The sequence below is a fragment of the Primulina tabacum genome, chromosome 11 (assembly GCF_025594145.1).
Source record: "Primulina tabacum isolate GXHZ01 chromosome 11, ASM2559414v2, whole genome shotgun sequence".
Classification (NCBI taxonomy): Eukaryota; Viridiplantae; Streptophyta; class Magnoliopsida; order Lamiales; family Gesneriaceae; genus Primulina; species Primulina tabacum.
In genome coordinates, this window is record NC_134560.1 from 2157330 (window position 1) to 2179821 (window position 22492).

General features: G+C 41.9%; 4 protein-coding genes across 8 annotated transcripts; 2 read left to right on the plus strand and 2 right to left on the minus strand.

Moving 5' to 3' along the window:
• Window positions 1–679: 679 nt before the first annotated feature.
• On the plus strand, window positions 680–5907 carry LOC142518436 (uncharacterized). The gene is made up of 8 exons (XM_075621225.1): window positions 680–1284; window positions 1360–2236; window positions 2333–2758; window positions 2879–3073; window positions 3329–4297; window positions 4427–5104; window positions 5158–5419; window positions 5534–5907. Exons 1-8 carry the CDS (start codon window positions 680–682, stop codon window positions 5905–5907), a joined length of 4386 nt encoding a protein of 1461 aa, XP_075477340.1.
• A 4675-nt stretch (window positions 5908–10582) lies between these two features.
• LOC142518441 (phosphatidylinositol/phosphatidylcholine transfer protein SFH2-like) lies at window positions 10583–12769 on the plus strand. The gene is made up of 8 exons (XM_075621230.1): window positions 10583–10696; window positions 11202–11287; window positions 11434–11533; window positions 11691–11750; window positions 11840–11935; window positions 12041–12142; window positions 12218–12352; window positions 12504–12769. The coding sequence occupies exons 1-8, from the start codon at window positions 10583–10585 to the stop codon at window positions 12753–12755; spliced, it is 945 nt and encodes a 314-aa protein (XP_075477345.1). The 3' UTR covers window positions 12756–12769.
• Window positions 12770–13072: 303 nt separating this feature from the next.
• On the minus strand, window positions 13073–15653 carry LOC142518618 (uncharacterized). Its single transcript, XM_075621409.1, has 5 exons — window positions 15164–15653; window positions 14325–14410; window positions 13932–14237; window positions 13737–13820; window positions 13073–13665 (listed from the first exon to the last, which is right to left on the minus strand). Exons 1-5 carry the CDS (start codon window positions 15566–15568, stop codon window positions 13218–13220), a joined length of 1329 nt encoding a protein of 442 aa, XP_075477524.1. The 5' UTR covers window positions 15569–15653; the 3' UTR covers window positions 13073–13217.
• A 1210-nt stretch (window positions 15654–16863) lies between these two features.
• LOC142517723 (WEB family protein At5g55860-like) lies at window positions 16864–21825 on the minus strand. 5 transcript variants are annotated; one of them, XM_075620115.1, is made up of 4 exons: window positions 21696–21821; window positions 21401–21525; window positions 19560–19754; window positions 16864–18891 (listed from the first exon to the last, which is right to left on the minus strand). In XM_075620115.1, exons 3-4 carry the CDS (start codon window positions 19728–19730, stop codon window positions 17104–17106), a joined length of 1959 nt encoding a protein of 652 aa, XP_075476230.1. In that variant the 5' UTR covers window positions 19731–19754; window positions 21401–21525; window positions 21696–21821; the 3' UTR covers window positions 16864–17103. The 5 variants fall into 5 exon arrangements, with proteins under 5 accessions (XP_075476230.1, XP_075476232.1, XP_075476229.1 ...); XM_075620117.1 differs by having other exon boundaries at window positions 21429–21825; XM_075620114.1 differs by having other exon boundaries at window positions 21401–21825.
• Between the last annotated feature and the right edge of the window lie 667 nt (window positions 21826–22492).

Here is a 22492-nt window from a genome sequence, read left to right on the forward strand (position 1 = left end):
TAATTAAAGTGGAATCTTTCCGGGGTCGGTGGGTGATACCCCTGTAAAGGTCCGGGTTAATGGTGACCCATTTCCGGGTTAATGATGACCCGAGTTATCGGTTGAATAGCTCGGATCAGAAGCCAGCTGCCCGGGCACTTCTTCTCCACCCGGTTTCTCATACAGGTACCCAGGTAACCAACTACCCAGGCCACCTCGAGAATTGCACCACACTCGAGTGTGATCGATACAGACAGTCTAATCCGTCAGAACCACTTGGGTTTGGAGTGTCCGAGAAGTCATCAGAAGCTAGTATGATAAACCGACTTAGTAGGTGGTGTGGTAATCAAGGTAACTACCCATTCTTCCACTATAAATAGCAGGTATTAAAGTCATTTAATGATTATGAAATCTTTGAACTAAAAGCACTTACATATTTCCTCTCAAATATTGCTTGTGTTCATCAAAAAGCCTGCTGACTTAAGCATCGGAGTGACCACGCCGGACATCCCTCCGACGCCCATTCACGAGTTACTTTCTTGTTTACAGGTGTTGATCCAAGCCATTATCTTCATTCAAATTTCCAAACATTATAAATTATTGATTTGGTCCGTTGGAGCCCCGTACCCGGCTCACCCATTTTAACGAGATCACATCATTGGCGCCGTCTGTGGGAAAACACTGAGTTCGAGACGTTGATATGGCTCGTACGAGAAGAACCAACCAGGGTAATTCTCACGCCCAGGGTGATGGGGGGCAAACTTCAGGACAAGCTGATGTTAATAACATTGGAACAAACCTCATTACTCTGACCCCGGAAGAGTTAAAGAAAATGATGGCCGATGCCGTTGTGCTAGCTATGGCCAGGAAGGAGGTCTCTCACCCTGTCACACCACCCGGTGATAAGCAGGGACGTGATCAGGGATTTGAGCAGGAGCAGGAGCAGGGGCAGGGAAGGAGGGATAACGAGATGGTAGGAGAAGACGAGGGATCCAGCGCTGGGTCCAAATCTCCTACCGTGGCAGAGGAATTGATGGAATTAAGGCAGAAGATGAAGGTCTTGGAAGGACAGTTGGAAAGACGGAGCGTTGCCCGGGCAGTCCTGAGAGGATGCCCGTTTTCTGATATCATCGTCCGGGAGCCTCTTCCTGGAAATTTCAAATCTGCGAAGGTGAAAAACTATGATGGCAATGCAGACCCGGAGGAACACCTGGCCAGGTTTGAAAATATGGCCATGTTGCACTGTTACACTGATAGAATCAAGTGCAAGGTGTTCCTAACAACACTGGTGGATTCAGCTCAGAGGTGATTCGAAGGCTTGACTTCCCAAAGTATCAGTTCCTTTGTAGACTTCCAGAAGGTGTTTTTACACCATTTTAGCAGCAGTAAAAAGTACAAAAAGACTGCTTTTAGTCTTTTTGAAGTTAAGCAGAACCCAGAAGAGAGTTTAAGGGCCTATATCAGAAGATTCAACAGAGTGGCCCTAGACGTCCCTACTTGTGCCACCGAAACAAAGACTACTGCATTCACCCAGGGTTTGAGAGAGGGTGAGTTCTTCAAGTCACTGACTAAGAAGGTGCCGGGAGATTTCGAGGATCTATTGTCGCGAGCAGAAAAATATATCAATATGGAGGAGGCCCAGAAACAAAAGAGGGACGCTGTGAGAAAGGAAAAAGGAGACCGGATGTCTAAGCCCGAGGAGAGGGGACAGAAAAGAGGCAATACAAGGCACTTTTCTCACCACGTGCCTCTGAAAATTGCTCAGGAGAGGGAAGTGCAGGAGTGCAGCAGAGATTTGGCCCCGGATCATCAGTTATCCCGGCCAGAAAAGAGTGGATTTTGCTCTTTTCACAAAGTATGCCACCATAACACTGAAAACTGCAAGGCACTAAAGGGGAATTATGCCTCACCCTTCATCCCGGGACCTAGTAACAATAGCCAGAGGCCGAGAGTGCCACCTTGGACATCTCGGCCACCAGGATCCAGCGCCCGAGGAGGAAGTGTGAGGAATATCCCGAGGATTGAGCCCAGTAGAAGAAGGGAACCTGAGCCCGAGAGAAAAAAGAATTCGCCCCCTGCCACAGGAATGATCAAAATGATATTAGGAGGCTCTACTGATGGAGATTCTAACCGGGCGAGGAAGGGGAGAAGCAGGAGGGAATGTTTGGAGGTAGAAGGAGCAAGAAGGAATGAGGCGATCATTAGTTTTGGCCCGGAAGATTTGAGAGGGGTGAATCTGCCCCACAACGACGCCCTGGTGATCCAAGCCCGAGTGGCGAATTATGATATTCTACGGGTCTTTGTGGACTCAGGCAGCTCTGTAAATGTAATTTTTAAAGATGTCTTTGTACAGATGGATTTGCAGGGCTACCACCTAGAGGCTATGGAGACTGCTCTCTTTGGTTTTGCTGGCCATATGGTTTACCCGGAAGGGGAGATCATGTTGCCATTAACCTTGGGTTCTCAGGATCTTAAGAGGACGGTGATGACTTCATTCACCATAGTGGATTCCCCGTCATCATGTAATATCATTTTGGGGAGACCGGCTATGAACGAATTGAGAGCCGTAGCATCCACATACCACCAAAAGATAAAATTTCCAGTAGGAGCTCGGGTGGGAGAAGTCCGAGGAGATCAACCATCCTCTCGGAAATGCTATGTGGAGGCAGTCCGGGCGGAACAGAGTAGAACAAGGAAGGAAGGGAAGAAGGCAAGGGTGGACGGGGAAAGAACGATGGGGAGAGGAGAGGTGCATTTTGTGGCAGAAGAAGAACAAGAAGTAATAGAAATCGGACCAGGCCAGCAAATCCGGGTGGCCCGAGATCTCAGTATACCCACTCGGGTCAGTCTGATTCATTGTTTAAAAACTAATATTCGTGTGTTTGCTTGGTCCCAACAGGAGTTGACAGGGATTTCTCCCTTGATAGCAGAACATCAATTGAACATCCTCCCGGGATCTCACCCAGTAAAACAAAAAAAGAGGCACTTTGGCCCTGAAAAGGACAAAGTAATTGATGCGCAAATTAAGGAGCTTCTGAAAGCTGGCCACATTCGGGAAATTCAATTCCCCACATGGCTTTCGAATGTGGTCTTGGTACCCAAAACCACCGGGAGGTGGCGCATGTGTGTAGACTTCCGCGATCTCAACAAGGCATGCCCCAAAGATCATTATCCTCTGCCCAGGATTGATCAGCTGGTGGATTCCACCTCGGGCTATGAATTGCTAAGTTTCATGGACGCATACCAGGGGTACCATCAAATCCCTCTGGCTAAAAAGGATCAAGACAAAGCCAGCTTCATCACCTCGGGAGGTACATTTTGTTAAATTGTAATGCCTTTCGGGTTGAAGAATGCAGGGGCTACTTACCAGCGTCTGATGGATAAAGTCTTTGAGAAGCAGCTAGGACGGAATGTGGAAGTCTATGTGGATGATATTCTATCCAAATCCCGAGAGGGTGCCAGCTTTATTAGTGATCTAGAAGAAACTTTTGCGACTCTCATGCATTATGGAATCAAGCTTAACCCTGCCAAGTGTATTTTTGGCGTGAAGTGTGGCAAATTCTTGGGATTCATTGTGACAGAACGAGGGATCGAGGTGAATCAAGAGAAAGTCAAATCTGTGCTAAGCATGCCATCTCCCCGATCTGTCAAGGAGGTACAAAAGCTAACTGGGAGAATTGCTTCCCTTTCCAGATTTATTTCCCGATCAGCACACCGGAGTTATCCTTTTTTTCAAGTCTTAAGGAAGGCCCAGCAATTCGGATGGGATGAGAAATGTGAACAGGCCTTCCAGGACTTGAAAATTCATCTTGCCGGGCTCCCGGTGTTGGTGAAACCAGAACCTGGAGAAAAATTATATGTCTACCTGTCCGCTACAGAGTATGCTGTCAGCTCTGTTCTAATAAAAGAGGAAGGAACTGATCAAAAACCTGTCTATTATGTCAGCCATGCTCTGAGGGAGCCCGAGCTCCGGTATAGCGAAATGGAGAAAATTGCTTTGGCCCTGGTCATGACCGCCCGGAAGCTAAGACCTTACTTTCTGTCACATCAGGTTATTGTTCTTACCAATAGTCCTCTGGGTAGGATCATGACTCACTCTGAAGTATCCGGGCGAATGATAAAATGGACAGTAGAGTTGGGTGAATATGACATCGAGTACAAGCCCCGAGTGGCCATTAAAGCGCAGGCTTTGTCAGATTTCTTATCTGAAATGATCCAGCCCAGCGAGGAAGAGGTATGGAAAGTATCAGTGGATGGGGCATCTAGCCTGGTGGGGTGCGGAGTAGGGGTGGTGTTAGTGTCTCCCCTGGGAGAAAAGGTCAAATTAGCATTATGAATTGATTCCCGGATAACCAACAATGAAGCTGAGTATGAGGCTGTTCTTGCAGGTATTCGAGCTGCACGGGAAGTTGGAGCTTCTCGTATTATTCTATATTCTGATTCACAGCTCATCACTCAACAAATAAAGGGCATTTATGAGGCTAAGGATGACAGGATGCTTAAATATTTACGGCTCATTCGAGCCCAAGCAGAAAGCTTCATGGATTGGAGTATTGAACAAGTACCCCGGGAAGAAAACAGTGAGGCAGACGCTTTGGCTAAAATGGCTGCTTCCTTATCAGAAGTTAATACCCGGGAGGTGCTGCATATTACTCGGCTGGTTCTCTCTACGGAGGAAGAAGCATCACCCATGCCTGAAGATTCATGGATGACACCGCTGATCGCGTACATTACGAACCATGAGCTCCCTGAGGATAAAGCCCGAGCTCAGAAGATCAAAAGACAAGCTCCCAGGTTTGTTCTCTTAAATAAAATTTTGTACAGAAGATCATTCCAAGGACCGCTTTTGAAGTGTTTAAATGAAAAAGAGGTGGATTATGTTCTCCGAGAGATTCATGAGGGGTGTTGTGCCGAGCACCTCGGAGGAATGTCTTTAACTCGAAAAACAATGCTTGCTGGATTCTGGTGGCCCACCTTAAAACAAGATTATGCTCGTTTGGTCCAGATTTGTGAGGGCTGTCAGCATCATTCGAATTTCAGCTACAGCCCGGCCACTCTCATGAAGCCTATTTGGGCATCCTGCCCTTTTGATCAATGGGGCATGGACATCGTGGGTCCTTTTCCGGTTGCCCGGGCTTAGAAAAATTCTTACTAGTAGCTGTTGACTACTTTTCCAAGTGGGTTGAAGCTGAGCCTTTAGCAAAGATCACCGAGCATGAAGTATTGAAATTTTTGTGGAAGAACATTGTGTGCCGGTTCGGAGTGCCCAGGAGAATAATCTCGGACAATGGAAGACAATTTCAAGGCAAAGGAATTACATCATGGTGCCAGGAAATGAAAATCACTCAATCTTTTACCTCTGTTGCATATCCCCAAGCCAATGGTCAAACAGAAGTTGTCAATAGAGTCATTGTGCAAGCATTAAAGGCAAGACTTCAGGGTAAAGGAAAGAATTGGGTGGAGGAGTTACCTAGTGTCATATGGGCTTACAGAACTACTCCCCGGGCACCTACTCAAGAAACTCCCTTCAGTTTGGTATATGGTTCTGAAGCAGTTCTTCCAGTAGAGATCGGGCAAACTTCTTCCCGGGTAGAATCTTACCCGGAGGACAATGATCATAGCAGGGCCATGGAATTGGACTTAATAGAAGAAAAAAGGAACAGGGCATTTATTCGAATGGAGGCATACAGAAATCGGGTGATGAAATCATATAACAAGAAGGTCCACATTCGAGACTTCCAAGTTGGGGATTTAGTCATGAAAAAAGTCAACCCTGCTGGGGAAGTTGGGAAGCTGGAAGCCCGATGGGAAGGACCTTACAAAATCACTCGGAGAGTCAACTCGGGATCCTTTTATTTAGAAGATGCGCAGGGACGTCCCCTCAAAAGGCCTTGGAATGTGTTTAACTTAAAGAAGTACTATGCATAATAAATGTAATTGTTTGATGGAAGAAATCAATAAAAATATATATTTTCTCAGAGTATTGCGTTTGTTATTATATCTTGGTAGCTGCTATGACCTGGTTCTTAAAAAGCCCAGGGCACTACACCCTGGCTCGGGGCACCACACCTCGACAATTCCCAAGTCCCGGGACATGATCCCCGGCCCAAGGCTCCGTACCTTGGTTCTTAAAAAGCCCAGGGTACTACACCCTGGCTCGGGGCACCACACCTCGACCATTCCCAAGTCCCGGGACATGATCCCCAGCCCAAGGCTCCGTACCTTGGTTCTTAAAAAGCCCAGGGCACTACACCCTGGCTCGGGGCACCACACCTCGACCATTCCCAAGTCCCGGGACATGATCCCCGGCCCAAGGCTCCGTACCTTGGTTCTTAAAAAGCCCATGGCACTACACCCTGGCTCGGGGCACCACACCTCGACCATTCCCAAGTCCCGGGACATGATCCCCGGCCCAAGTCTCCGTACCTTGGTTCTTAAAAAGCCCAGGGCACTACACCCTGGCTCGGGGCACCACACCTCGACCATTCCCAAGTCCCGGGACATGATCCCCGGCCCAAGGCTCCGTACCTTGGTTCTTAAAAGCTCAGGGCACTACACCCTGGTTTGTGGAATCCAAGAAATACTCCTTTTGAGTTCAGGTTTAAATCTCTACATCTGGAGTATTAGTTAAGCTACTTATTTAACGTATGGACCGGGACCCCGGGTATTCGATTGAAATTACCGTTTTCTCCTACTAAGAAATACTCATAAGTTATTGCATTACCCGGGTTGCGGAAAAATTGTCAAAAATCATATTGAAAAAAGCACAGCGACGGAAAGAAATCAACATTTCCTTACAAAGTTCAAAGGCAAGAAATACAAAGGAAAAAATACAGAGTAAATTACAGGCCTATTCTAAATTCTGCTGCCCTGATGGTTCTCCGGATTCCCCGGGAGTCTTCTCAGCCTCTTTCTCGATAGCATCATCTTTGGGAAGGGAAGCAATGGCCTTATCAATATCAGGAAAGCCCTCCTTATCTGTCGGAATCAGACCTATCTCCTCAACTTGCTCCTGACATTTCTCAAAGCCAATCGAAAAGTATTTGTAGGCCCTATCTTCAACAGCTGCTTGGAATTCCGCCGATTGAAGGAAAATAGTCCTCCATTCTTCATGGGTCAGCTGAAGAAGTCTGAGCTTATCTTCAGCAACTTCAGCTCGATGTTGCTGGGCACTGGCTTCATCCTCGAGATAGCTAATCCGAGATGCCAGGAACGCAGTTTGCCTCTGAGAAGCCTCCTCCCGGGCTATGCTCTCATCACGAGAAAGTTGAGCCGCGGCCAGCTCTTGATTAGCTGCTTCCAAGGAAGCTTGGAGACTGGCAGTTGTCTCCTCGTGAAGCTTCTGAGCCCGGGCTATCTCTCCTTGGAGATGGTCATGAATATCCTGAGCCGCCCGGGCTTGCTTACCCTTCTTGGTTGCCACCGCTGCCACCTCTTCAAAGGCCGAAACTAGCATCTGGGCAGCCTGGACAAGAAGGAATCTTAAAAAAGAAAAAGGGGGGAGGGAGAGAGAGGGAAAAGAAATAAAAGAATAAAGCTTACAGACAGAAGACGGTTGGACCCCTCCAAAAACCTCACACTAGAAGGAGTGCTTTTCAGGATAGCTATCTCAGCAGGGCTGAGCACCTTCTTGAAACGCTTAACACCAACAGAGGAAGATCCCTCGAAGAAGATGTTAGCCAGAGAAAGCTGGTCGGTTGGAGGGAGCTCTTGGCGAGGTTCTTCATTAGACTGGGGGGGGAGAGGAGGAGGTGGAGCAGATCGGAAGGCGCCTTGGTCACCCTCGGAAGGGTCTTCGAGAATAACCAGCTCGGGTTCTGCAGTAGCTTTTCGTTTTCTCTGAGTGAGGGGAATGAGATCTTCAGATTCCTCCGAGTTCTCAGTCATCGCCCGGGAAGCGCCATCCTGGGGAGGTTATTCCCGGGACACCTCAGCTCTCAAGGCTGCCGCTTCTGCATCCCATTGTTTCTTTTCTTCCGCAGCTGCCCGGCGAGCCGCCATTTCCTTCTCTCGGGCTGCCTTCTCAGCTGCACGCCTTTTAGCAAAAGCTGCTTGCATCTCAAAGTTATCTGCATAGAGGAGTGACAGGGTTATGATACATTAAATAAACAGGATAAAGGAATAAGGAAGCACAGAAGATAAAGTATGTACCGAGTTGAGAGCCCGAGCCAGCCACCTCATCAATTACCCGGTCTATGGGGTCCTCAGCCCGAGCACTCAACCCGTAGGCCACTAAGTTCTCTTCTGAGATAAGAATGGAAGAGGAGTACTTGTGTCCCTCCACGAGGGTTTGACTCAGGAGGAAAGGCTCCTCAAATTTATAGGATGGAGGAAGGGAAGGTTGTTGGGGAAGGGAAGGGAGAAACCGGGTTAGACAGGGTAAAGGACCCGGGAGTTGGATGTAAAAAAATCTTCCTTTCCATCCCTTTTGAGAGGAAGGGATGTCATCGAGGAATCGGGCGTTTAACCGGGATTTAAGGGAAAAATGCATTATCCCCGAAATGGCAAGAAAAATAATAGTGAAGGATGAGGAGGATGATGAGAAGATTATTCATTTTAAAAAGGACATAGGCCGAGGCCATAATCCTGAAAGAATTGGGATGAAATTGATTGACAGGTACACCAAAAAATTTGGCAACATCAATATAAAAGGGATGAACGGGAAACCGAAGACCATTCCTAACCTGGTCCCGAAAGAAAGTTGTGTACCTAGGAGGAGGGTTATCAGCCCTATCAGAGGGCCCAGGTATCAAGATAGAAATGGAAGAAGGAATATTGCCCAGCGCTCGGAGTTCCTCATCTGCCCCCAAGCGTAAGGCGCTTCGCATAGAGGAGAACCAGGGAGTTCCCGGGATCTCGACCGCCCGAGGACTCGAGACCTTGGCTTTACCCTTACCCTTGTTCTTCGCAAGAGCTCGGGCCCGGGAGTGGCCAGAAGATAAAGGTTTAGAAAAAAGAGGTTTGGTTGGAAGTGCCACTGGTTTTTTAGAAGGTTGGGTGATGGAGCGACGTGGGGGAGAGGGAGGAGAATCGGAACGAAGTGCGGAAGACTCAGCGCTAGGAGAGCCTCGCGCATTCGCTCCTGAGGTGGAAGAAGTGGAGTGAGACATTTTAAAAGAAGAAAACTTACGACGATATATGCGGTGGAAGGTTGCCGGAAATGATCTCGCACAAATAGAGTCTCGAGAAGAGAATTCGCAAGAGCTTCGCTGCAATTTCGAATTTGAGAGTAATTTTTGGAAAACCTGTTAGTTAGTATATATAGGCGGTGGGGGAAGATCTCAGCTGTTTATTTAAAAAGCACGCATGGACGACCACGATTTGCCTAGAAAATTGTACCAGGCTTACGACGGGACACACGCAATAATTAAAAATGTCAGACTTATCGGCTCCTCGAAATACGAAACGTTCCTGATCGTTGATAGAAAGGGCACGCATTATCATGGCACCCCGTGGGTTACCCAAGATCTCATCTTAAGCCCGGGAGGTCTGAGGCCCCGGCATCTTATCTTAATCCCGGGAAAAGTAAGGCCCCGGTACTTCATTTTGAGCCCTGGGAATTTTAGGGCCCGGTTTTTTCAGTTGATCACTTATCAGTTCTAGATATTTATTCTGATTCATTTTATGGTACATATATCATGCGGTGTCAATGAAATACGGACAATAAGAGTAACTAGATAAGCATTTTTATTATTATATTATTATTATTATTATTCCGGGAATTCTTTACCCGTTACATTAAAAAATTCCTCTTCTACAGAGGCTATCCACTTAATCACAAAACTCTTTACAGAGCTACCAGTGAACGCCTTCATAAAGCTAGCGGAGTCGGCAATCTTCTGCAGCGTCCTCCTCTCTTTATGAAGCAATAGTTGGAGGATAAAGTCGTCCTCAAAGAGGTCCTCCATATCAGAAATCTGCAAGCGTTCCCGATACTTTGCAAGCTTGGCCACCAGTTCAGGAGTGATAGCCTCCTCCCACTCGTGAAGAAGCTGAAGTCCTTGCAGCTCCTCCCAGTAATGGAGGATCTTTTGGAAGACTTCATCTTCCAATTCAGATTTTCGTTTCTCAAAAGCTGTTTGCATAAACTCTGCTGCCATGTCGGGAGCTTTCGAACCACTGGAACCCGCCATTGCACTTCTTGAAGACTGAATTGATGGAATGTTGGAGAATAGGTAAGCAGGTTACTGTATATATATATATGAAGGAATCAGTCTCCATCGTCGATCCGAATCCAATCGGACGATCAGAGGGAATCTAGGAAATTGAGCAGGCAGATGAAAAGATGTGTACGGGTATCGAGGAAACATGCTCATTATTACCTCGGAATAAGAACAATTTTCGACGGTGTCACTGTTAACGCATGCAGCATAATGACATTCATTGGATTTCCCGAGAGTACTAAACGATGAATGTTCAAAACCTGAGAGATATGGAAGCCTGACACCTCATCACTTCTGCAGGATATTTAGAGACCCAAGGCTCTTATTCACTCTGGGATATGTTTTGGAGTAAACATGCATGACTGATCGGGACAGCGAGTCAAGCTCTAGCCCGACTATTTTTAGGATGTGTTATGATACCCCTGTAAAGGTCCGGGTTAATGGTGACCCATTTCCGGGTTAATGATGACCCGGGTTATCGGTTGAATAGCCCGGATCAGAAGCCAGCTGCCCGGGCACTTCTTCTCCACCCGGTTTCTCATACAGGTACCCAGGTAACCAACTACCCAGGCCACCTCGAGAATTGCACCACATTCGAGTGTGATCGATACATACAGTCTAATCCGTCAGAACCAATTGGGTTTGGAGTGTTCGAGAAGTCATCAGAAGCTAGTATGATAAACCGACTTAGTAGGTGGTGTGGTAATCAAGGTAACTACCCATTCTTCCACTATAAATAGCAGGTATTAAAGTCATTTAATGATTATGAAATCTTTGAACTAAAAGCACTTACATATTTCCTCTCAAATATTGCTTGTGTTCATCAAAAAGCCTGCTGACTTAAGCATCGGAGTGGCCACGTCGGACATCCCTCCGGCGCCCATTCACGAGTTACTTTCTTGTTTACAGGTGTTGATCCAAGCCATTATCTTCATTCAAATTCCCAAACATTATAAATTATTGATTTGGTCCGTTGGAGCCCCGTACCCGGCTCACCTATTTTAACGAGATCACATCAGTGGGTATTAAGTTTAAATATCTATACATGGAAATAATCAGCCAAATATATTCTTTATTCCCATCAAGAGTATTAAACTCATCGACAAAAGATCCAAGAAAGGTAGTGTCTTTTTCTTCAGTAGGAGGTTTGTATATATAGGAACAGAATAGAAGCCTGTATTTTCACCAGAACCGCAGGTTATTGTGAGAAAGGCCCACCCATCACGAGGAAACCACGGTAAAAGTTTGAAGTCTGGCCTGAATCTATCGGCCAAAATGTACATGATGAAAGAAAGCACAATGATGTTTATAACGGAAGATATGATCAAACAATTTCAAATCTTATTGGAATTGCCATTGGCGTAGGTCTTAGCACATATGACAAAGCATCCGTAAGATTTCATTTTTTGATGCTTTAGTCAAAAGCTGTGAGTGTCTCGGAAAGTAGGAAACTTTGCAGCTCTTGGAAATGTGTAAAATTATGTTCTTTATTGTGGAAACTATTGTCAAGATCTTATGCTTACTAATTCTTGGTTTTCTCTGTTTCAGATTCATTGTTATGTTTTATCACATATCCAAATGAATGAATACAGAGATCGTGTCATACTGGTGAGCTTCAGAATCTACGTACTTTAATGTTAAAAAATGATGTTGCGATTTCTTAATCTAGTTGACTTAATCAAGCTCATGTTATATAGCCTTCTGCAACAAAGAAAATTGGACGGTATATTGGCACATGCATGAAGATTTTGGACATGACCCGTTTAAAGCTTTCTGCGTTGAATCAAATTAAGGTGTCCGTAACCTTTTCTTTTTATTTTTAATGCCACGCTCACTCATTGAATTCCACTCTCTTTGAACCTCTCATGTCTTGAACTAATATACTTTTCTGGTTGCAGTTATTGTCTGCGATATCGACTATTGACGACCTGAACTATCCCGAGAAGACGGACACTTATTACATAGTCAATGCCCCATACATATTTACAGCTTGTTGGAAGGTTTGCGCTGAAGCATTCCTTCTGTTTATCTCCAATAATATGCGACATTCATATGATAATTTTCTGCTGCTACAGGTTGTTAAACCTCTTCTGCATGAGAGAACTAGGAAGAAGGTGCAGGTTCTTTCAGGCTCTAGGCCACTCTTCTGGTCAATGAGTACAGGCAAGTGCAATCAGTGGCGGAAGGAGAGGGAGTCAGTAGGGTTGTTGGTAACCAGACTGCCATTTCATTTTCCCTTTACATGCTTATTTGTCCCCAGTATTAATATTAAAATGGTGCTTCACCTCCACTAAAAAATTAGTTGACATAGGAATCATCCAGAAAACTCCTGTCATTCTTTTACCATTGCGACACGTGCAGATTATGGATCACGAGTCTCTCCCACATTTTTGCCGAAGGGGAGGCTCAGGGTCATCCAAGATTGCCAGGAATGGAATGGTTAGTGACTGTTTTTCGTTGGACCATCTGTATCATCAGCAGCTATATAACTATGTGAAGGAGCAAGCCAAACCGGTGGAGATAGTCGCACCAGTCAGACATGGTTCATTCAATGTGGACTTTCCTGAGCCTGATCCAGTAGACATTAAGATCCCTCAAAACTATAAAAAGTGAAATTCAAAGAGTTGGGATGCAAAATGGGATTGCACACCCATTACAAGAGCTTAAGATTACTTGGGAGTGGAGCCAGATGAAGCTTCCGTGCATCTGATGCCTTTTATTTTTCAGTTAATTAACTACTTTCAAACTCGCTTGTATTATGCATCTGTTACCACTTGGTACAAATCATATGATATTATCAAAGCAAGATGCCTTTTATCTTTCAAGCCCAATAATGGAAACAATAAAGTTATCTTATACTGTACAAAATAGCAATACTATACGTTGAACCTACATGAAATACCTACACCAAATACGACGGTCTCCCATGGTTCTAAATTACAAGACAGATATATTCAGATGGATCAAATTCTTTCGACTTAAAGACAATCGTCTATAATTTCAGCCATGACGGAACCACACTTGAACAGAAATTAACCACACACAGAAATGACAACACAGCAATAGCATGAAATTTCAGCTCAACTGTTTGTAGCAGCTATAGGCAAATGCAACTGATACAGCAGCACCAACAACGGCTAGTGCAGCATATGCATCTTCACGCTCCCAGGTTTCCAACCACGTAGGCATTGAGCACACTTTATGAGGACCAGTTCCATTTCCACTATTATTTTGAGAAATTTGTCTCTTATAGCGCCTTTTCTTTTCGTTAGTAACATTTTCAGCAACCTTGGTAGACTCAGGATCCACCTTTCCTTTTGAGACAGGGTTCTGACAGCAAGAGAAGCCATCTTTCTCTTGACAACATGCTGTGCCATCTGCTTGAGATGCGCACATACTCGCTTTTGCATTGGTGACTCCTACAGTCTCATTTGGGATCCTATTCATAAATGTTTCACCATTAATCTGAAACCTTAGTTCCTGTGACCTTTTCTGGTCGTCTTCTGATAATCCCATTTGTCCCCTGCAAAAATAATCAAATATTTATGGGCCAAGCTCGTAAAGAAAATCTAATACTTGTCTGCTATACATTACCTCCATAGGCAATCAACAATTTCTCCTTTCCCAATATGCTGTTCAAGCAAAACAGGTACATCTTCAGGCATAACATACCCGTACCTGCAGCGTAGTTGCAATATTATCATCGTTTAATTAGTGTACAGGCAATTTTCGAGAAAGGGAGAAACTGCTCAATAACATTAGGTAAAGGAGAACTAGTTATCCACGTACCAGTGGCCAGAGACTTCTTTTTTTATGTTAGGTCCAAAAATGATCACGTTACCCGCATACTTGTGCCCTCCAATGTGTGAACAGGGGCCAACCGACACTTTACCTTGTAAACCACGTGATTCTATCTCATCCTTAAATTTATTGATAACAGAAGGTCCACAAATACCACATCGTCGATCCCTTGAGCCATGACAGCATACAAAAATATAACAACCCCTCAAAGCTTCTGGGCTTCCAGGCAACCAGTCACACTCCTTCACGAGCACCTCCTCAACAAATGTATCAACATCAAAATGCGTTAATCTCCTGTAATTTTATTCAAACTTACAATCTTTCGTGGAAAATACAAAGGAATGCAATGGGTTTTCAAAGTAGTAGAAGATGAACTTGAACCTGTATCTAATCATGTCTGGAAAGATTAGCACATCACCGTTCGATGTCTCAGTACCATCGCGTCCCTCACATATAGTCAAACGGGTCTGAAAAGATTTGTAACAAACTGTTTGTCATAAAAAGGATAATTCAAAACATAGTAAAGAGGAACCAAGCCTGATTTTTCACAGCTTATCATGGAAACACATCGCCATGGTATTCACAGGGATAAATCCAAGACCCTTCTAGAAGCAGAGGAGGTGATCTTCTCGACAGAAAACCAACCTCCATTCGTTTCTTATTCCATTGAAGCACACAAAAGTACAGAAAATATTTTGTTTTATAACGAACCATATTTCCCAGTCAAAGAAACAGCGAGTTGCAAGTTGAAAGTTTGAGCTCATGCCCAAAATGATCTGTTGCCGCATGTACACTTTGATTGGAAGCTTTCAACGTAAATGACATTTGAGAGCTAGATTTGTCTGAATATTCCACATAAGTTGAGACAATGGTCAAAACTCAAAAGAACCCAGCCTAATAATTCGAGACTTCAAGTAGCTTCACAGAGCAATTTCACTAATTCTAACTATCAAATTTACACGGTAATAAAAATAATCTCATCATGCCGATAAGATTGATGCATAACCCGCACGCCCATCGAACAACTTCCCAACACAAACATACATAAAATGTAAAAACTAAATCTACATCAAAACTCGGTTCAATTTTTCTCCAAACTCATCAAACATCAACAACCTTGCCATAATTCATCAACATTCTAACGAAGAAAAATAAAGAACGACAGAAACAGACGTTGCACCGCCGCACAAAATCCACGTGAAAGAACAAAAACCTTCTACCTGTCGTTTCATTTCTGTCTTCCTCGCAGCTAGAGCGGCAGCAAGAAGTCTGGGAAGCCGATCGAATTCAGCGGCCTCAATACGAGGCGGCCACACCTGAGGGTTCTTGTAGCACAAGAAGACGTGGCGCTCGTATAGCTCCACAGTTCCCACAAGCGGACCCTGCCTGAAATCGGGGCGGGAGAAGCCATATTCGGATTCGTTAACAAATCCAGCATCGTATCCCCCGCCGAGGAAGCCATCGTTCTGGAAGCTGCCGGAGGCGCTACCAAGTTGGGAGGCGTCGAGAAGGTAACTGTCGGGGTCGGAGACAGCAGCGGGCGAGGAAGACGAGGCAGGATGTTGGTGCGCACTCAGCAGTAGAAGTGGATCGTCGCGATTGCTGGCCATTAGCGTGTTTGACATTGGATGCCTGTACAGTAGAGGAGTTTGCGAGTGTGTTTTTGGTCGTTGGAGGTTTTGTTTTTTTGGTGTCAACTCACATTCAACGCCCATACCATTCCTAATGATTTTTTTACAGAAATTATCTAAAATTTTCAAAAACCTTTTTTTCTCTAATATGTTTTTTCGGAGAGAAAATTTTCACGATGAATTGCAATTAGTCGAAAAATAAAGCCTACTTTCACAAATTTAAAAATTCTATGTTTAGAAGTTCGATTTCTCATGTCAACATATTCTTGAGGAGCTTGTCACATGAAGCTTGTCAGTGCGATTTATCTACTAGCATGGATTGCATGTATTACCTTAGTTCGAAAGTTTATCCACTAATATTGAAAAAGTAGCGATTGTGAGTCTCACGTCATCAAAAAAATTTAATATGATCGATAAATCTTTACTTTTCTGTAACACTACTAAATTATTTGATAGCAATTAAATATAACAAAGAACTAACCATGTCAATTACAATTTTGTATTGATTTAAACAAATATCAAGTTTCTAAAACACACACAACATGATGATAAGCTTCTAAAAGTGGATTTAATACCAGATTAAATATAGTTTTTATTACAATTTAAATTATATCAAGTCGAGATTAAATAATACTTAAACATTCAAAGTACAAGAATAAATGCATAAATTTTCAAGTTATAAAAACATAAGTTTCAAAATTATAAACTGGGTGGAGTGAAAAATTTGTCAATTATTGTAGAGTTAAATATCATCTCTTAGTCTCAAAGAATGAGAGGGTTCGGAACACATTTATTTCAATGTTTTCAATGTAATTTTATATCACTAACTTATTATTTAAAACAAAAAATAACTTCTCCTAAAAAAATAAATTCTAACTTGAAAATTTATTTAAAAAGTTACGTTTTTTTTTTTTGCGTTTTTTACACGTTTAATTTAGTATTGTCAACCGAAGATCTTACAACTCATTTTATGCTTTCGTTAGAAACAAAGTTTTTCCCCACGCTTTGAACTTTGTTAGACCTCTGCAAAATATCAACACATTCCCCTCCAAAAAAGTGACCAGTTGACCAGACCCTATCTTTGCAACTGCTTTGACTAATACAAATACAACGTTTGAGAATTTAGGGTATATATGTGAATAAATTATAACATCTCATAAGGTTGGGAAGATATGTTTTTGGTATGAAGATAGCCGGAGAAGGGGGGTGGAAAAACTGGTATTTTCATTTACTGTTCTTTGCTTAAAAATTGATATAAAACGTCCCAAAAAAAAAAAAAACCAACTGTCGTCAAATGAACGAACTTTTCAATAAGCATGTATTGGAATTCCACAAGCAACCTAAAACGCTCACCAAGCAGACTGACATTACTAGTAGGCACCTTTACACCATCAATGAACTAAAAACACAACCATCTAGAGCTGAAATTTCAAAATAATTAATCCACGGGTCCCAAAATATACACAAGAGATGGCCAGAGCTAGTTTGTCTTAAGACGAACATACTGCACAAAAATTTGTTTATAACACTCACCAAGCCGGTTTCTCACCAGGCAAATAAGAAGGAGAACCACCCTCGACATGGGTTTTCTTCTTTTGAAACACCCCAGTGAGGCTAGGCATTAGCACTTTCTTGGCTACTGATGTTTTTGCTTTCTCTAACTTTCGAGATTGCAAGACTGTCTCTTGAGGCCTCTGCTTCTGGGATTGGTACACGGGAGGGGGTGATACGAGGGGCTTCTCCGTTTCAGCGAGAATTCGAGACCCTGCTTCTGCTACTTTCTTCTGTTCCCGTTCACGCCATCTTCTGAGTTCTCCCTCAACTGCCTTCTTGGCTGCCTCGGACATCTCTGCTTTCTTCAACGCCTCCTGAGTAGCAGCTTTAATGTCCTCGATTTCCTTCTGTGTAGCCTCGAATCTCTGTAGAGCCTCGTTTTCACTGGCTTTGACTGCTTCCACCTGAGCCATCGCTGCTGCAACTTTCATAACCGCTAGTTTTTCAGATTCCTCAACCTTATGGCTCAGTGATTCGAACTCGTCTCTTGATATTGTAATCTGGGCACCGGGCTCTGAAGTTGAGACACGGGCTGCATCAGTTTTCTCAGACAAAATCTTGATCTGATCAAGGGCTCTAGCTTCAGCTTCCTTCGATTCTTCTGCTTCATGCAAAGCAACTCTCAGTTTCGTTTCTGCTTCTTCAAGTTCAATTCTGGCTGCTTCTGCTACTCTCTTAAGCTCCTTTGCTTGCTGCTTCATGTCTTCAACTTCAAGTTTCGCATTTTCTCTCTCCACAGCAAGCTGCCGGATTGTAGCGATCATTTCGTCAGAAGCACCCGCCACTTTTGCTTCTTCCAAAAGTGCTTCTTCAAGCTCAAAGTTTGCTTTTCGGAGCTTCACATGCAGATTACCTGCAATGGATTCTGTTTCTGCTTCATTCTCTTTCAACTCAGAGTGCTCCTTTTTAATGTCACCTAGTTCCGATTTAAGGGTCTCCACTAGATTTCTCAAAGTATTCTCCTCTTCCACCACTTTATGCAGCGATTCTTTAGCACCATCCAACTCTGAAGTAACAGCCTTCACAGAATCAAGGTCCGTATCTCTTCTACCATCCATTTCCTTTTTTAAACCTTCTGTCTCCGACAAGGTTTCGCTCAATTGAGTCTCCAGATTCTTAACAAGTTCAGGATCTATCTCTTTTTTCAAAGCAAGCAATTTTTTAAATGTCTCGCCGTGGTTTACTTTGTGTAACTGCTTTTGTTTTTCCTTGTCATCACAAATCTTTGTTTCGTCTTCCTTCGCTTGAGCTATCGCAAGCTTCACTCGCTGAATCGAGCCTTGAACAGTAGATATTTCCTTGGATAACTCGCCACATTTTCCTACATTTTCTTGGGAAGAATCATTTGCCTCAGCAGCTTGCTTGCTGGCAATGTCTCTATCTTTCATAGATGCATCATAATTTTGCCGTGTTTTTATCAACTCCTGCTTTGCCGCATCAACTTCGGTGACCATAGCCATATACTGAACTCTAGAAGTTTCAAGATCTATATTTGAAGATTCATCGGTTACTTTAGAATTGCTGTTGTTGGATTCTGCAAGTAGCTTTGCTCGATGCTTAGCGATTTCTGAATCCTTAATTGCTGAATCCTTATATTCATTCATACTTTTCAATTTCTGGGTAAGATCTGAAACAGTCCATTTAGCTTTTTCAAGATCTGCAAGAGCCTGAGCTTTGGTCATTTCCGCATTTTGTAATTGATCTTTCAACCTATTAAGCTCTTTCTCAACCAAGTGAAGCTGAGTCTCTTTTGCCAGCACTCTCTAAAAGAACGAAAAACATGTGGGCAGAGGACCAAATTAGTATATGTGCAGCAGCAATTGGTGGTTCATCATAAATTTATGGTTTTTACATATAACTAACCCAGCACAAGAGCATCCAACCATTGTGCTGACAAATAAATAAATCAATCAATCATACATTCCACATCCATTGTAAGCAAGCAGAAAAAAATGTCAAATTTACCATCCACAGCCAATATCTTCAACAACAAAATCATGCCAGGGGAGTTTACTATGTCATAGCAATTTTTCTTTGTTTGGTAAAGCGAAACAAACCACTAAATGCTTTCTAATATTTATTTGTTGGGATGCATACAAATCGTATAACTACAGAAATTACTGTTAAAGAGAGTAATGGAGGTAACAATAATTTCTCTAGACTCTAATGCAGAGCCAATCTAATAGCAATTAAATAGTAACATGAGGTTAACTTTCGATGAAACTCAAGCCCCTTACCTCAAACTTCAACTTCTGTACGCAAAATATGTACAAAAAAGATAATTATCACAAACTTCTACACTGGAGGTAAAACAATACACATATTTAACAATCTTGAATCTGAAGTTGACAAGAGAAAATAGTGGGGATGGAGTATGATAATTATATATACTAAGTAGGGGCAAAAAAATAAGAAGAAGAAATCAACATACTTCTGCAGATTGTGGTTTTGCCTTCTTTATGACTGGCTTTTCCCCAGAAAAAGCACCTTCGCCAAATAAATTGACAGCATCTTTGACAGATTGAAACGGTGCACTGGTGTCGATTTCTCCCACCTCAGCTTTAGCCGAACCTTTGGTTTTATGATAATCTTTCGCCACCATAATTCTTCGCTCGATTTGTTGCAACTATCACATGTCAAGAACAGCCAATGAAACACAATTTTGACGAAAGGGGTGATCAATGATATTATTACAAAGAAAAACAAAGCACAATCTATCCAACTGAAGAAACTCTGCAGGTAACGAGTTACAATTAATACGGGTATATGGAACATATTTACTACCACATTGGAGAATGTTTATTAAACTAATATTACATCCAAGTTCAAGGTTTGGGTTCTCAAGCAGCTACTATCAACCAGTGAAGGACATGCCACTAACAATTTTTTACACAAACAGCGCAAGAGATTCAGCTCATGAGAAAATATCAATTTTCAAAGTATCATGGTCAATCCCCTTCTTAAGTTAAGAGGAATTAACTGATTTCGGGGGAAGAAATTGATTGCTGACATTTTCTGAAGAAATGAGAAACAAATTTCACCTGACAGAAGTAAGTCTCTAATCAAACTTGAAAGAATGACAGAACAAAAAAATCACTTGCTCTATTATGACCATAAACTAACAATTTAACGGGAAGTATGGCTCTCATACTGATATTTCATTGGTCATACCATGAATCCTCACCATCAAGATAGATTTTGAAGAAAAGGTTAATGCTTGCTTCAGCATGTGAAAGGAAAAGTTATATCAGCTTTAAAAGTGTCGATATTATTACTTCAATGCTTTGATAGGTACTTGTAGCCTCTATCAGAAATTTTATCTGAAATATATATGAGTTGCTCAATATACTTGGCAATGACCGCCTTATTAAGCAGGTATAAGCCACCATAGAACTAAGGAAAAATCCTATCGCAAATTTCTAAGGTTGGTTGCTGATTTATTCAACTTGAATTATATTGCGTGCAGAAAAACCAAAACAGTTACTAGGAGTTTCAAGAAAAAAGCAATTTAATCAGAAAGATCAGCCATTAAATTCCTAAACAACAAAAAAAGCACACAGACATCAAAAGCACTAACATTTATGTCACTAAGACAACTTCAAAATCGTAATTAAATACATGCTAGTACCCCACTCGTTCAGTAAGCGAGAGGATCAGGACCATATGCTGAAAGCCATGTAAAATTTTGCCAAAAAATAAATTTGAACACGTCATTTCTAGAAATCTCCCACTGATATTCAAATTTCCTCCTACACTTATTGCTCCAGTCAAGTAAAGTTTCCTCTCTACCAATTATTTCTTTCCAACAAGAGAGGAGAGGAGAAAATTATATCTATCAATTATTGGTGTAGATTAACTATATATTTAATTATGAGAGTCGTAAATACACTATAATATGACAAATAATAAATAAAATGAGAACCATTAGAAATCAATGGACCAGCTGATCAAGGTTTACCCGAAACGCTCCAGCAAAAATGTCAAATATTAATTTTCTGGCGAAAAACTTTTGCTTCAGCCTGAATCCACGTTAATAGAGTAATTATTGAACCACTAAATGGAAAAGGGTACAAACTTGATAAAATAGATAAAAGGGATGAAAAGTACAAACCCAATAATTCACTCAAAAACCTTTATCATGTTAGAGCAGACAAAAACGTCAACGTAAACCCTAGAAATCATCAAAGCTTTTGAATCTAAAAAAGGTTTTCTCCAACAACAACAAAATATATATATAATCGTCGGATGGTGAAGTATCTTGATAAACCTCACCAATCTTTCTGACACCCAAAGGCCGAACCTTTTCACAGAATCCGCGAACTGCACAAAAAACTACAACCAACTAAACTCCAAGACTCTGCAACTCTGGTTCCCCCAAGAAAATCACCTCTCAGGGTCTGTAGACAATAACAACAACCAAACACTCAAGCGATTGAGAAATAAAACTTTTATCCCAAACTCGATCTTCGGTTGGAAAAATCAAGAAAATGGAGAAGAATTCGCCCAAGTAAGAATTCCACGGTTGTGTGCGAGAAAACAACTGGGGAGATGACTTCGAATTTCTTGCCTTTTTCATAAAAAATGACGATCAAATCAGAGAAGAGAGAGGATGATTGCCAGGTCAGCGAGTTGCACCGCCCAAAGCTGACCAGGGAAAAACCGGCCTTCCTTATTTTGAACCGCGTGCTACATATGGGTGATCACTTGATCATATATATGGTATGTATCATGTACATAACATGAAATAGATTTATATCGAGATAGAATATATTATAAACATTTTTTTGGATGAATTTAATCATATTAATTTTTTAATATAATTTATTTAATAATTGTGATTCTCATCGTAATAAAAAAAAAAACCTCATTTTTTAAGAGCGCAGAAAGTTATGAAACTCGCAAACAAGTGCTGACATATCCAAATTCGATTGAGCATAAATTTATAAATATTTACCTAACATATAAAATTTAATTGTATGTCTATACATTTTTTTTTTAGCTTTATGTGCTATATAGAAACTAAATGCTAAGCTACACCATGAAATACATTAGTTTTAAAATTAATCTTAAATCATTCAATCCATTTTGAATAAGGATGGTCATGAATTAATTTCTCATTCTTATAATTTTACAAAAAATAATTATTTTCCATGCTTTACTTTAACTAATATAAACTTATAATTTATTCCATTATTATATAATCAATAAGTATTATCTAACATTATCCATTAATTATTATTACTATTTGATTTTATTATTTATAATAAGTATTTATTTATTGTTATTATTATAATAATGAATTTATCATTAAAATAATTTCTATTCAATTATTATTTTTATTTCTTTCGATATCAATAATTTAAT

Coding starts and splice junctions, on each gene's coding strand:
- LOC142518436 (XM_075621225.1), top strand. CDS start 680: ATGGCTCGTACGAGAAGAACCAACCAGGGTAATTCTCACGCCCAGGGT. Junction 2,759..2,878: donor TGGCAGAAGAAGAACAAGAA/GTAATAGAAATC, acceptor TGGTCCCAACAG/GAGTTGACAGGGATTTCTCC. Junction 5,105..5,157: donor ACATCGTGGGTCCTTTTCCG/GTTGCCCGGGCT, acceptor TACTTTTCCAAG/TGGGTTGAAGCTGAGCCTTT.
- LOC142517723 (XM_075620117.1), bottom strand. CDS start 19,730: ATGGTGGCGAAAGATTATCATAAAACCAAAGGTTCGGCTAAAGCTGAG. Junction 18,892..19,559: donor CAAAACCACAATCTGCAGAA/GTATGTTGATTT, acceptor TCGTTCTTTTAG/AGAGTGCTGGCAAAAGAGAC.
- LOC142518441 (XM_075621230.1), top strand. CDS start 10,583: ATGGTGACCCATTTCCGGGTTAATGATGACCCGGGTTATCGGTTGAAT. Junction 11,751..11,839: donor ACAGAGATCGTGTCATACTG/GTGAGCTTCAGA, acceptor CATGTTATATAG/CCTTCTGCAACAAAGAAAAT. Junction 11,936..12,040: donor CTGCGTTGAATCAAATTAAG/GTGTCCGTAACC, acceptor TTCTGGTTGCAG/TTATTGTCTGCGATATCGAC.
- LOC142518618 (XM_075621409.1), bottom strand. CDS start 15,568: ATGTCAAACACGCTAATGGCCAGCAATCGCGACGATCCACTTCTACTG. Junction 14,411..15,163: donor AGACAGAAATGAAACGACAG/GTAGAAGGTTTT, acceptor AAATCTTTTCAG/ACCCGTTTGACTATATGTGA. Junction 13,666..13,736: donor ATTGTTGATTGCCTATGGAG/GTAATGTATAGC, acceptor TTATTTTTGCAG/GGGACAAATGGGATTATCAG.